Below are 13,617 nucleotides of genomic sequence, written 5' to 3'. Positions count from 1 at the left end.
CGCACTGTCGTTCCGTGAATCGTGTGCCTACTTTCGCCTACCACAATTAGTTGATTGAAAGCGCAATCTATCAAACACACGGGCGCGTCGTTGGGTAAGGTTGTGAAATGAGGATGGCCTACTTGATGCCCGTTGCAACTCTTTCTCTGTTTTAAACAGACGAATGGGATGTTATCTTTAGCAAACACACTTCACAAAACACAATCGGTTTAAATTATTGTCGCTTTCAAAGTAAAAACATTTGCAAGCCACTGGTACACACACCGATATTACTTTCGCGCTGGGTTGTTCAATACGCAATGAATCAGCATTTGTGGTAGCAAGGTAGTTTTATGCTTGCAGTACGTACTAGGTCGCGATCGTCTCACTACCACAAACACCGTGCGCGCCTTAGGAATTCGCAACGTATATAGTACGGTTGCAAGGGACTGTTCGTTTCCATGAATGAAATCTAGGGGGTGTATTGCTTGAGCGTTTGCCGCACTTGCGCAATGGGCAAGCATTTTTATCAGCTGGTTTCCGAAGACGAACGAGACTGAACCTGTATGAACGTGAATCATTGTGATGAGAGGAACCACCCTTTTTTGTTGGCCCTCTAGAAGAGGGCACGCCGAATGATGAGGGGCTCGTGTATGAAGCGAAATGATGCAATAACTTTGTGTTTTTACGGATATTTTATAATTACACTAATAGCCAGCTCCAATCAAAGATCATATGATCAAGAAAAGCGTCTAAAAATATACGAAAAATACCCACTGGAAAGCACGTGACATGAATGGCGATCGTTATTGTGAACACGTCTTTGAATGCAATTTCGTGTGCAAAATAAACGTTCGTACTTTCTTAAGACACGTGTTGCAATTGTATAAAATAGTGGGAGTCCCAGAAAATTCCCTCTACTAAAACCAGCTCGATGCTGGAAAGGCATCGGGTTCAGATAAAAATCGCTTCAGAAAAGAATGCCTCTAATAATGTTATGCCTGTTATCACCGATAGAGGAAATGGCAATCAAATTCAATCGGTATGTGTAATATTACAGGCCTGACCCTCTCCAACACCCTTAAAAGGGCTTGGCCGCTTGTTTGTACAAAATCGCCGAAAAGGATGTATCGGATATAATATCAAAGTTTGATTTCCGCCCTCTAGATAACAAAGCCACCCATCATTTATCCAATGTAATACATTTGCTTTATTTAATATCATCCTTCTGCTTTCAGTTCTTCAACCATTTAGATACTAAACAAAGTTGCTAACAGAACATTAATGTGATGTTTGGGTTTTACGCGTATAAGCTGCTGTGCTGCACCTGTCTTGTGTCGATGTATTGAATGACACTCAACTAGTTTGAAATAAAGTAGCATAATCCCTAACAGCGACATCAAACAACAGTTGGGTGTTGTATTTAAACGTCTTTTAGCACGATTGCACAAAAATTCCTATGATTGTCTGTTTGTTGTAACTGCATAATTCATTGGTTGATCTCACTTAGTTCACCGGAGTCCACGATTGTACAAGTGTTGGAACAAAACGATCACACATCACATAATCCTTAACTGATTAGTTTCCAGTGCAATGAAACCACTTTGAAAACGTTGGATATAAGATCACCGATGAATCTTGCGCACGATCATTTTTTCCTGCTTCGATCGTTTCTATCCATCATTGCGATGGAACCGAATCAGGGTCGGGAGAAACCGTCTCCTTACACGGTACTTTGCATCTTCAGCAAAGTTTTTTTGGGGAAATTTCACGTTATCACTTGGATGCAGAGGTGATTCACCTGTGGCGGCGGGGTTACTTTTCCGGTAGTTTGATAATTGGCTTAATTGGCGATTCCCAATGCTCCTCGCAGTAATCCACGAGCTGGTCCTCCACATCGGTTACGGTTTCCGTGCATCCCGCGGACCAACTCTTCTGCAGTAAGGCGCAGGATTCTATACGCTGTGTGCCGAGCATTCGGCTTAACTTTTCCGCACTATCGACCTGCAATGAGAGATGAATAATAATGATTTGTTTAGTGTGTAAAAGCCTTCCAGTAAAACATTGTTTTCATTCCATCATTAAGTGTCTGCTCCGACAAAAACGAAAATAGAATTCAGCGGAGCGTTCCTAATGCCATGCGACGTGCTGCGACGGTTCAGCAAACCGTGCACATGTTCATCGGAACCTACCTTAATTATGTAAATGTCATGCTCGAAACAAAACGCCTCCAACAACACCTGATGCATGTGGTTGGCCGGGTTTCCCGAAGCAGCCAGAAAGCAGAAGAGAAAATCCTCCGGTGTCTTCGAGAGGGCGTTTATCGATTCGGACAATCCGATGATGGCACGGTCCTCGTGGTTTGCGGCAACGAGCGCGCGCCGAACGGTTGCAGCGATCGGTTCCGCCACCATGCCAACGGAGTTATCCTTGCCGCTCGTATCGATGAACATGTTCGCCAATTTGGCGTCAATGCTGTCTTCAATGTTGCCGCTAATGCTGCTGGTACGAACTTTGGTAGCTATCACCATTTTGCTGACACTATTTGCTGTCACCGTCACTTCACACGCGGTATCCGTTATTGCGTAATTCCTAATGCTTGCTTGCGGTAGTTTTGGCGCAGAAACGAGGCGGTTTGGCACGCACTTTATCTTGAAGATTATTCCTAAATCACTGTTGACCGTACAATCGAACGGTACGAAATACGAAACACGCCCTAGAGTAGACTTTTATCGCTTATTGCTGACTGTAAAATACACGAGGTAAAATCGGTTGCGCATGCTTTTATAGACGCTATTCCCACTCGCTAAACTCAGTCGCGTTCGGCGAAAAAACGACGCGTTCGCGCACAAACATCAACAAACCATCGACTGAACGAAACATCATTAGGGTGTTTCTGTGTACGCGAGCCTGAGGTCGTCTGGCGTAACAGGTTTTGCGATTCATTTGGCTCGTATAGTGGAATGAAGCTGGGAAAATCCAGAAGATCCGCAACGAGAAACGCATTCAACTCCGATCGGGGAGTTTTCTACAATCTTGCACCCTCCCCAGACGACATTATACCGGTCTGTTCGTAGAAACAATCCGGTAGAAAATCCACTCCGGACGGAAAAATTGGTACACCAATCGATAGAAACTTTGCCAAGCAGCTTGTTTTTAACATTCTCTGCTGCTCCCATAAAGTTGCAGTCCTTGGGCGGAAAGGATACAATGGATCTGTGCTGCTTGCCAGATTCCGGATCTTGGGTTGTAGCTGCTATTCGCGTTCTGTCTACGAAGATTGTACATAAATTAGGCTATTGACTCTTGAGGAGACACGTCATTTTACGTCAATGTACGCACTGCAACCTTTGGTCGTACCTTGACGGCATGCGATACTCTCTTTTAAGTGAGGCATGCCGAAAAAGTTTGCTCAAAGTCCAAATGATGGTCGTATGGTTTATTGAATGAATAAATATTTGAATAGGAGCACAGTTTCTCCAAATGTTTGCAAGTCATCATTCTCTGAGCAGCGAGTCGTGAAGTTTCAGGTTTGAAATCCAGTTACGACATTGTCATGTTCGGCATGTGTCTAACGCATTTGAAATGAGTCCATCACAAGCCGTTACGCGTTGACTACCCCTTTTCAACGTGCAACCGCAATGGTATCCTCCGGGATTTTGATTGAGTGTTGAAAGGAGATCCCTAGACTATAGAGAATTCCTAATATTTGAAGTTTCTTGGTTGGCGACATGGCATGCATTCGTAGTACGCTTGAAATGTGCAATGGAAATGTTTTGGGTGGGAATACCCCAGCGGTAGAACCAAATTGCGATAGTAATGAACGTGTTTTTTTTTAATTGTGGTCAGAAGAAACTTCCATTTTGCGGGTTTTTTTGTCATTTTTCTGTTAACCGTCCTGAAAGGGATAAAAGTAAAACGAGATTAACCAAATTTACTACCCAAAACACTTGTTTGTGTCTGCAACATTGGATCCGTTCAAGCAACGCGCAAAATTGGTTGTTGTTGGTTGATAATTTCGCTTCACAACAAAACGCAGTGCGCAGCAGACATTAGAGAAATATTATGCTCTTAAACGTTGTATGGCATTACAAAAACACATCACACACGTAAGCAATTAATCTCATTATTTTCACCCCTTATCTCCCCTTATTCGTTTGTGTGTGTCTCTCCCTATCTGTCTGTCCATTCTGCCACAGAAAACACGGAAAAAAAACATGTCACAGATCGCGCGTCACGCGATCAGAAGTCAGATGAATGGCACTGGCCTTGCCGACATCGTCGTTCGGCGGTTGCGGATGGAGCGTACTTTCCACACCACGACGTGTTCCGGCAAATTTCGCGCTCCCGGTGCTGCTACTACTACAACTGCGATCGTGCAGATGAATCGATGTCGTCAACATAACAGCAGTGCGACGAAACAATATGTACCCGTTAGAGGTGAATCGTCGCAATCTACCATTAATACCTCAAAACAACCTCCAGGAGCTCCGTAAGTAAGCCTCCGAGTCCTAAAGGGAAATTAAAACTGCTAATTAAATGCTAACTACATTATTGTGGGTTAATGGAATGTTTACGGGGGAAATGCAATGCGAAGGAAGATCAATTAACAAGTCGCCAGCTTCCTGCTGAAGTAGGATTGATTCCCAAAAGAATGGATAAAATGCGAATCATTTCGAACATTTACGAATTTATCTATTTTATGGTCCTAGACTATTGACTATAGAACTTCTCTCAAAGTAGATCTTTTGGCTATTCTGCAGTGACGTTAAATGTAGGAGAAAAGCGCATTTTTATGAATCTATTGTACCTTAACATGTACGCGCTGTTATTATTTATTCATAGTGCTCCGATTAATACTGACCATCCTAAAGAATCGAAACCAATTGGGCGCGTAAATTGGTACGTACGCGTCGGTTGCGTATACGTCAGTCCGCTCATGTTACGTCGAACAGTCCGAAAACGGTTGTGTGTTAATAAAAAAGAACAAAGTCGGCAGGTGCTATTTTTAGCATATTGAAATGGATTGTCACACTGCCTACCCCGAGCCCCGTCGTGCGATCGGGTTGCTATGTGGTCCGATGTTTTGAACGATTAAACCTGCGCCACTGGTGACCGGCAGGCCAGGCCATTTGTCTGCAAGAGTTCTGGCTGGTGCGGTTCAAGGTTCGGACTGCAGGGCCTGAAAATTCGCGAGAAACAAGCCACATAGAAACATTTTGTGCGAAAAAATCTTTTGCTAGAATGCACCGTTACACTAGCGATGCTCCCGATTTCACTTTCGTCGTATTGGCTTTGGAAACCGTCGTCCGTCCACTTCGTGCCCTCGATCGCATAGAACACGTGACTGATTGCGTATTAAGACATGTGATCGTAGCTGGCAAATGTAACCCATTTCGCATAACAATCGAAGCAATTGCGTTTTTTACGCTTCTTTATAAGAAAAGCATAACGAAAAGAATTACAAATAACATTCCTTTATGAATAAAAAAAATATTTCAATATTTCACGATGGCTTAGTAGTCAACAGAATATCTACCATTTACCAGACTTTTTTTGGAGTACTATCAGGATAAACATATCCGAAGTCATTATACAGACCTGCGGTCAAATTCCTTCCAGCGCCCTACTCACCCCAACGATCGCGTTGCATTTGATGATGATCGCGGATGTATGTTCTGCGATCACCTTTCCGCTGTGAGTGCTTGAACCAGCGAGAAACATTCATGACGAAACATGAAACCGTACCACTTCTTGCCATTGAACGTTGCTGAAGTGATCAACGCACTGATAGCGCGGTATACCGACGCACCGTTATGATTCCCAAAGTGTAACGAACCACACCGTTCATATCATCTTGCGGCAAAGATCAACTACCCGACATCAGGGGGTTCGGGTGTGTTGAGGCTACGTGACCACGATACCGTCGTTGAGTACGACAGGATAAGGTGTGCATTTTGTGCAAATCTTGCTGACCATAGCCACTTCAGGGTGGTCCAATGTTGCGTACGCGAAGCATAAGTTGCAATCTATGTCTATTCCGTACGGGTTGGACGTGATCGACGGAGCGTGCGCATAGCTCCAAAACCAACCCAATCGAAGGACATTTTCAACGGTTGGCAACTGTTTGCTTTAAACTTTGCTCCGCGATTCCATTCCTGCTCGCAATAATAACGGTCAAGTGCAGTGAACCAATATTACCTAGTGTCAGCGAGAAAGGTTCACGGTAGGTCGGGTTTTACCTGGATGTTGTTCAAGTCAAACCTTTGCAATTATTCAATATTTCCTAACTTGTATAATTTCTTTTATGTTTCATCTTTCAAAAGGAATGCGGCTAGCGACCAAAGCATATGCGAGGAGTTGGATGTGATAAATGCTCGTGAAAAAATCTTATCAAACACGGTCCTATCGCGTCAGCACATGACACCGGAAATCGCACTGCACCTTATAACTCCCGATTGCGCCATCTACCATCAACCTGTTGGTGCCGGCAACAATGGTATACATACCGGTTTCTCCGCGGATCCATTTTGGGGATTTTTCTGGCCTGGAGGTCAAGCACTAACAAGGTGAGAAAGCAATAGAGTGTGTGATTGTAGCGTGTAAGGCATTTTGTTTGATCATACCTACCGCCACGCGTTACCGTACAGGTTCATTCTTGACACGAGTCACGTTTTCCGCGGGAAGACAGTACTGGATGTTGGTTGTGGCTGTGGAGCTTCCTCGATTGCTGCACTGATGGTCGGTGCGAGTCATGTTACGGCAAACGACATCGACCGAGGTATGATTATTTGCTTTGCATGCTGTAGAACAGCACTGGTTTGTTTGTTTTGCAATTTTTTTTCTAATCCATCACGGGGGGCGGCGGCTTTGCTTACTTATTATCAGTTGCTTTACAGGCCACACTACTGAACGCGGAGTTGAATGGGATCACGGGTAATCGGTTGGTGGTGAGCGGAGATAACTTTATCAGCAATGGCGCCGACACCCAAACAATCAACCAGTACCAAGTGGTGTTAATAGGCGACCTGTTTTACGATACAGAGATATCAGCCGATCTTCATCCATGGATACAACGGTTGGCACGTGCCGGCACGAAGGTAAGTGATTTGGCGGATGTTTTTGCATGAGCTCTTGCTTCAACACCACCGCCTATTGAAATCAATATCAGGTAAGAAAAAGTCCACATTTCAATGTACAAAAATATTACAGATTTTCATAGGAGATCCCGGACGACACGGTATTACCGAAACCGGTGTACTGAGCAATATGAAACTTTGGATACGCTACAAGCTCCCTGAAAATGTATGTCTGGAAAATAGTGGCTTTTCCTACACCAATGTTTGGCAGTTCCATTTACCCAAAGATAGCGATTAATGGTAAAACATATTGGTTTTACCTGGAGGTAATTTGCTCTGGGGTGTGAACGTATGGAGTGCATTTGTTCCTATCGCTTATAAATGGATGTGGCTTTAGTATAAACGACTTATCAGTCCGATTGATGGATGATATGGTACAAAAATGGGTTACAATAATGCTATACACTGTTCTATCTTATCGTGTGGGTGGAATTTAATGTTACAGATATTCCATATAAGTCCATGTTTTGAAGGGAGCAACAGTGAGTTGTACTTTTTATGCTATCATTTCTTGTGTCAATTGAGAACCGCAATTCATTCTGGTCTTTCGAGGAAATTGTTAGAAACTGGGTTAAATAGAGGACCTGAATGTAAGTAGGAGATCGCAAGCAAGTTGGACAATTGCAGAGTTTTTTTTTAATTTAATCTGCCATTTAATTGCCATGAGCATACATAAGCATACATGAGCATAAAAATAGGTAGACGTAATAAACCCGAATGGTTGTATTAACAAGAGGCTGAGACAATGTATATATTTTGTCTGTAAATAGTGGGTACTTCATATCGCCCTCAAAGTTAATCTCGTTTTAATTCCAGGCGAACCAAAACTGTCCTTTAAATTATGTGTAATATATTTTTCATTCATTTACCTTCCAATTCTGCTTCCAACGATATATTCAAAAAAAACCTTTTGACGCAACATAAACCACTTGTCAAGCGAATTCGCGATTTGACATTTGTACTCTGGTTGTCAAACAGCGCGGCCAGTCACTGACACGAGACCGAAGGAGCGTTTCATCATCTTTTTTCACCTAGTGACTGCGTTTTTGTGCTTTTCGTGCCTTTCTATTCGGTGGTGTTGCAGCTTCGCGGATATTAAAGAACCACCAACGAAAATCCGTGTGTTAAAACGGTGGAAATGCGAACAACTCCCGAAGGCAGGGCCGAAATTGCTGCAATACAATGGTGTTGAGGTTGTGCTGAAATGAAAGCTTAAGAAACATCCAACAATCGATGCCTTCTGTCTCTCGTCGACCTTGAAAAAACGTGTGTTTGGGGAAGAAACTAAGTCTGTGTTCTTCTGCAAGTAGCGCATAAAGACCAGCTCATCGGGGGAAAAAGTGCACTAGAGCAGTGATTGTGTTTGAAAGGATAGCGGTCAAAATCATCGACGTGTAACTGGCAGTACACAGCAAAATGTGCAATATGTTAACTTTTCTGAAGCAAAGTGCGCAAGTGGCAGCTGCTACTACTTACGAAATCCGAACCTCACACGGGTTTACGTCATATCTGACCGCGCTTATCAGTCGCTAGATGGGACGGTGGTGTGTGGTGGCAGCAGTGGTAGCCGTTTTTTTGTAGCGGTCCGGATCGTCGCAGCAACGCAGCAACGAAACAATGCGAGCAAATTAACGCGCACTTACTTCCCTGCCAACGACAAACCAGCAACTGGAGGCGACCAGGAGAAACAGCGGAGTGCACGAAGCAACAAACGGGCTGCGGGTTAGCAACAGCCACAGACAGCATCACAATAGCCATCGAAGTGTGTATTACGGTTAACCGGATGTATGGCAGGATGGCGACGGCTCTGTAGTTGCTCAGAACAGACCCGGAAGTAAATCGTGACTCGGTTGATATCCGTGTTGTATATAATGTATATACCTTTTCTTCCGTCGACAACTCCTGTTCTGGCTTCTGATGCTGTGTACTGAACGTCAATGACGACCAAATTTCAGTTTCATTAGCAACACCTTCTTTCTTTACCCTTCCCCCTCTTGTAACAATCCGTCATCCGAATCGGAATCGGTGCAGACACAAAATTTACTACGTGGTGAAGGCCATTCACAAATGTGGACAGCTACGCGTCTAGTTGATACTGTGTGTTTCACGTTACATTAGTTTAGGATAGTTATAATAATTGCTGATTGCGAAGAGTCCCAATCCGTGGGACACAGAACTGCGAAACTTAAGAAGGTGTGAAATTCAAAGGAAGCTGCTGCAAAAATTTCAGTGTGCTAAATATATTCCGACAACGATGGCATCGACTTTGAAGAATCATAAGACGGCTGCAGCCGCCGCTGCAGCAACAGCCGGTGCAGCTGGTGCAGGAAAGGGCAGCTTCGGATGGCTGGCCCACGTGAAATATGAACATCTAATGGCTGGCATTTCCGGTGGAGTCACATCGACACTTCTTTTACATCCTCTGGATCTGATAAAGATCCGCTTTGCCGTTAATGATGGACGAACGGCATCGGTACCACAGTATCGCGGATTGACCAGCGCATTCCTGACCATTTTCAGACAGGAAGGCTTTCGTGGACTGTACAAAGGAGTCACCCCTAACATGTGGGGCTCTGGCAGTGCTTGGGGATTTTATTTCATGTTGTAAGTGACGCATGACTCGTGCGGATTAAGGAAAGCCGATTAACTGACCTATCTGATCGATTCATTTTAGCTACAACACGATTAAGACATACATACAGGATGGAAATACTGCCCAACCCCTAGGACCGACGCTCCACATGCTGGCAGCAGCTGAAGCAGGCGTTCTAACGCTTGCCATGACCAATCCAATTTGGGTGGTAAAGACGCGACTGTGTCTGCAGTGTAATGAGCGTGTTACGGCAGGTGACGGTACCGGATATGCCGGTATGGTTGATGGTCTTAAAAAAATCTACCGCACCGAGGGTATTCGAGGGCTCTACAGGGTAGGTTCCGCTTATAATTTTTTATTTAAATCCATTTTTGATGAGTTTTTGTTTTGCAGGGATTCGTACCGGGAATGTTTGGTGTATCACATGGAGCACTCCAGTTCATGACATACGAAGAAATGAAAAACAAATACAATCAACACCGTAAACGACCGATCGACTCTAAACTGGTAACAGTTCTCCCTGTCACGGCTAACCCACGATGGGAGTTCGATACTTTCTTCGCAATTCTAACAAGAATTTGTCTGTTTCTTTTCATGCCATCATCGTTTGCTAATTCTTCAACGGCATAGACGACATCAGAATACTTGACGTTTGCTGCCGTATCCAAGCTGATTGCAGCCGCCGGCACTTACCCTTACCAAGTAATCCGGGCACGCCTGCAGGATCAAAACCATAGCTATAAGGGCACCTGGGATTGTGTTAAGCTGACATGGAGGTACGAACGGGTGTCAGGGTTCTATAAAGGTCTCATACCTTATCTAGTGCACGTAACGCCCAACATTTGCTTAGTGATGTTGATCTATGAGAAGTTTACCAACCACTAAAATCGAGGGTAACGGCGGAATCTGTTTGACACTCCCGTTCGCACCGGCATACGATAAACCGTTCGTTCGGTACGTTCCAATCTTCTCGACCTTACCACGCCCGTCCCTTCCACCGCGGAGGTGGTCATTTTGTTCCCTTCCCGCACTCGAGAGCCTCGTTTCTCTCGGATATCCTCTTAAGCCATCTACTCGTGTGCCCTGCCTTGAAAGGCTCATGCACGATGCTCGTTTAGCGTGTAAGTTTTCGTTTCAATTCCATCGTCGCAAGCGCGGCGTTGTGTGATGTGCTTGTGCAATTGGCACATCTATTTATTTGTATCTCTCGTTGGCCTCTCACACCGGGCAAAAAAACTAGTTTTAGGAACTTTGTGGAAGCAGTAAATCTTTGCATCAGTAATTATTATTACTATTGATTCTTGTTATGGTTAATGCTATTTTTTACACCTATATCAATTCATTTTTTATCGCACCGTCTACATACGTACCGATAATTCATGTTCCCAAAAAATAGTTAACATAGAACACCAAATATGTTAAAATGAAATTCTTGCAATAGCTGAAATTGAATTATTTAAAGCACTTTGTTATGAATGTCAAATGATCCAAAATCGCCACATGAATTTTCATCGCTTCAACAGGCTCAGATTGTGTAACGCAAACCTTTTAGTGGTTTCGTTGTCATTTGCGTTGTTATCTTCTGGTGTGATAAATTGATTAGCACACTTTATCAAGTGGTGTAAGACTATTATTTCGGCTGTCAGAGTAATGCTCGTCTTATCTTGTCACGATGTGAAGGGAAGAGGAGTATAGGCGAAGTGATGATGTATAATGTACACTTCGAGCTGTGCTTTCGACGATGAACGTGACCAGTGGAAACGCAACAGAATGGTTAGTTTTGGAATTTTAAACGATTTGTAATCATATAGCAAAATAGCAGCAAAAAAGTCATTGTAAAGCTGCACCAAAAAATTTTCCTCATCCCGCAGTAAAGTATCAATCTGAATGTCTTTAAGAACTTAGATAATAAACACATTCGCAGCAGAAAAGTAGCGCTACTACTTAAGTAAATTTCTACTGGGTTAGATTGATGAAGAAAATGAATAACAAAAACATTCAACAATTATAAACGTTGAAAAATACTCATAAACAATTGGATTATATAAAACAGAAACAATTTACTTAAAATATAAAACACAAAACCGGATATAGACCAGGAAGCAGATAGGAGAAAGACAACCAGCAGCACTTGAACTAATTTCGCTCCTTCATAAATCTTCGGATTTCCTCCATTGGTTATCAGTCCGTTGTTGTCTATTGCTCGTTACCGATAATGGGTAGGCTGCGTTAGGATGGTTGGGGTTACGGAACGCAACGCGTTCACATTCACAAAAAGATCAACAATTCAATGGAGTGTTATGAGTTTAAATTACGACGCAGGCATCATGTGATTGTTGAATTGAAAGTACTGAACGTTCGAAAGCGATAAGGAAATCCCGAATCTTTCCCGTATGCTGATGAAATGCTCACAAATGTGGTGTGTATGTAGAGTGCTTTGCAAAAAAGAAGAAATAATAAACCTAGGGCAATATCAATTCAATATCAAACAACCAGCAACAGCACGTAAATTCGCAATTTTGAGCCCTACGCAAAGCAATAAACTATTTCGAATCCACTTAGCTGCAGCAAACTTTGTGAATGTTTTGTCAGCCAAACATTATGGTTATTGTTGCCCGGAAAGGAGTGAAAGCTAATTGTTCGCTCCCATAGCTTACTTTATTCCTATACTTTATGATTAACTTAATGAACTAGTGTATCCCTTTTTTTATTTTCCACTTCCACTTCCTTTCTGTTCTTCTGATGTACTGTTTTTTAAACCTTCAATTGTAAGGGTAATAGAAAGTAAATAAATAGATCAGCAAAGCAATCTATTTAACAAAAGAAATAAAAAAAACAACCCAAATATGCCTACAAGCAAAACAAAAAATAGAAAATTGATGAAAAAGTAATGCTTTCTTTTTTTCTGATCTTTCTTTCTCTATCTCAGATATGAATCGTGGCGCGGATTCTATAAAGGTCTCGGTCCGAACCTGACCCGGGTCATCCCGGCGACGATGGTTACGTTTGTTACGTACGAAAATGTATCACACTATCTATTGGATAGGAGCAAGGTCAGGAGCATTACGCAGTAAAAATGAGAAAGTGGTCCTTTTTTTCTACTTAGTTCGATTCAAGTGGTTAAAGTGTTAGTGACAGTTATACAGATTTGTTGTTGATTATGAATATGTTCACTGCACAAAGTGAGACGGTGAAACAACATACCATTCACATGTCTAAACAATTACCAAAAATTAGATGTTGAATATGACAGTTGAGTTACAGACGAATAAGCCCATATCGTGCTTTTAGTTCCTTTATTTAAGAAGTCTCTACCAAGTAATAACCTGAAAGGCGACTCATTGTAATGGCCCTTTCTGGGGCTTTCTGTTTATGTCTCGCCGTACAACAAAAGACAAACTACTGGTCAAACCTGGCCTAAATTATGGCAGGCTTTGTCTTGTGGTTTTTGTGCATTTCGTAAATTTGACAAGCAAAGAAGACGAAATGAATAGATTTGAATGGGATAGTATGTCAGAGCTCGACGCGCTCATCTGGATAGTACACATCTGCTAAGGAAAGGTAACATCAGCCATTCATATTCACAAATATATTTCATGGACAAGGATCTTTAGGTTACAAATGAATTATATTTTCTCTGTATGTTAGGTAAATTTAGAATCATCCGAAGTGATATCACATTAGACGTTAGAAGTTCAACTACAAAACAGGAGATATGTAATGTTTATTTCATCCAAAGTGCTCCTGGAATCCCCTAATAAACGCCTCTGTTTACCGCAGATTAAACCCATCTATCGGTCACTGCAAAATATTGGGACACAAACATGTTTTTACTCCCCCATAAATGGATTAAACTTTATGATAAAAATCCAAAATGCTCCGACGCTGGCTGTCCGGTTGTCGGTA

The 13,617-nt window shown here is 42.7% G+C and overlaps 3 protein-coding genes across 3 annotated transcripts; 2 read left to right on the top strand and 1 right to left on the bottom strand.

Moving 5' to 3' along the window:
• Window positions 1-1,790: 1,790 nt before the first annotated feature.
• LOC126563138 (uncharacterized) lies at window positions 1,791-2,590 on the bottom strand. The gene is made up of 2 exons (XM_050219763.1): window positions 2,172-2,590; window positions 1,791-1,983 (listed from the first exon to the last, which is right to left on the bottom strand). Exons 1-2 carry the CDS (start codon window positions 2,508-2,510, stop codon window positions 1,795-1,797), a joined length of 528 nt encoding a protein of 175 aa, XP_050075720.1. The 5' UTR covers window positions 2,511-2,590; the 3' UTR covers window positions 1,791-1,794.
• A 1,642-nt stretch (window positions 2,591-4,232) lies between these two features.
• On the top strand, window positions 4,233-7,069 carry LOC126561222 (electron transfer flavoprotein beta subunit lysine methyltransferase-like). Its single transcript, XM_050217170.1, has 4 exons — window positions 4,233-4,471; window positions 6,306-6,548; window positions 6,630-6,760; window positions 6,879-7,069. The coding sequence occupies exons 1-4, from the start codon at window positions 4,233-4,235 to the stop codon at window positions 6,917-6,919; spliced, it is 654 nt and encodes a 217-aa protein (XP_050073127.1). The 3' UTR covers window positions 6,920-7,069.
• Window positions 7,070-9,316: 2,247 nt separating this feature from the next.
• LOC126562560 (mitochondrial folate transporter/carrier) lies at window positions 9,317-12,835 on the top strand. Its single transcript, XM_050219106.1, has 5 exons — window positions 9,317-9,722; window positions 9,793-10,045; window positions 10,105-10,218; window positions 10,342-10,487; window positions 12,641-12,835. Exons 1-5 carry the CDS (start codon window positions 9,373-9,375, stop codon window positions 12,783-12,785), a joined length of 1,008 nt encoding a protein of 335 aa, XP_050075063.1. The 5' UTR covers window positions 9,317-9,372; the 3' UTR covers window positions 12,786-12,835.
• Window positions 12,836-13,617: the final 782 nt, after the last annotated feature.

The sequence above is a fragment of the Anopheles maculipalpis genome, chromosome 3RL (assembly GCF_943734695.1).
Source record: "Anopheles maculipalpis chromosome 3RL, idAnoMacuDA_375_x, whole genome shotgun sequence".
NCBI classification, from domain to species: Eukaryota; Metazoa; Arthropoda; class Insecta; order Diptera; family Culicidae; genus Anopheles; species Anopheles maculipalpis.
Note: the sequence above shows the minus strand (reverse complement) of the source record. Positions and strands in the feature narration are given on the sequence as shown.

Excerpts from the sequence above, each read along its gene's own strand:
- LOC126563138 (XM_050219763.1), bottom strand. The coding sequence starts at position 2,510 with ATGGTGATAGCTACCAAAGTTCGTACCAGCAGCATTAGCGGCAACATT. Across the intron at positions 1,984-2,171 it reads ATGACATTTACATAATTAAG|GTCGATAGTGCGGAAAAGTT; the intron begins GTAGGTTCCGAT and ends CTCTCATTGCAG.
- LOC126562560 (XM_050219106.1), top strand. The coding sequence starts at position 9,373 with ATGGCATCGACTTTGAAGAATCATAAGACGGCTGCAGCCGCCGCTGCA. Across the intron at positions 9,723-9,792 it reads TGGGGATTTTATTTCATGTT|CTACAACACGATTAAGACAT; the intron begins GTAAGTGACGCA and ends GATTCATTTTAG. Across the intron at positions 10,046-10,104 it reads GTATTCGAGGGCTCTACAGG|GGATTCGTACCGGGAATGTT; the intron begins GTAGGTTCCGCT and ends TTTGTTTTGCAG.
- LOC126561222 (XM_050217170.1), top strand. The coding sequence starts at position 4,233 with ATGAATGGCACTGGCCTTGCCGACATCGTCGTTCGGCGGTTGCGGATG. Across the intron at positions 4,472-6,305 it reads AAACAACCTCCAGGAGCTCC|GAATGCGGCTAGCGACCAAA; the intron begins GTAAGTAAGCCT and ends ATCTTTCAAAAG. Across the intron at positions 6,761-6,878 it reads GGCAAACGACATCGACCGAG|GCCACACTACTGAACGCGGA; the intron begins GTATGATTATTT and ends GTTGCTTTACAG.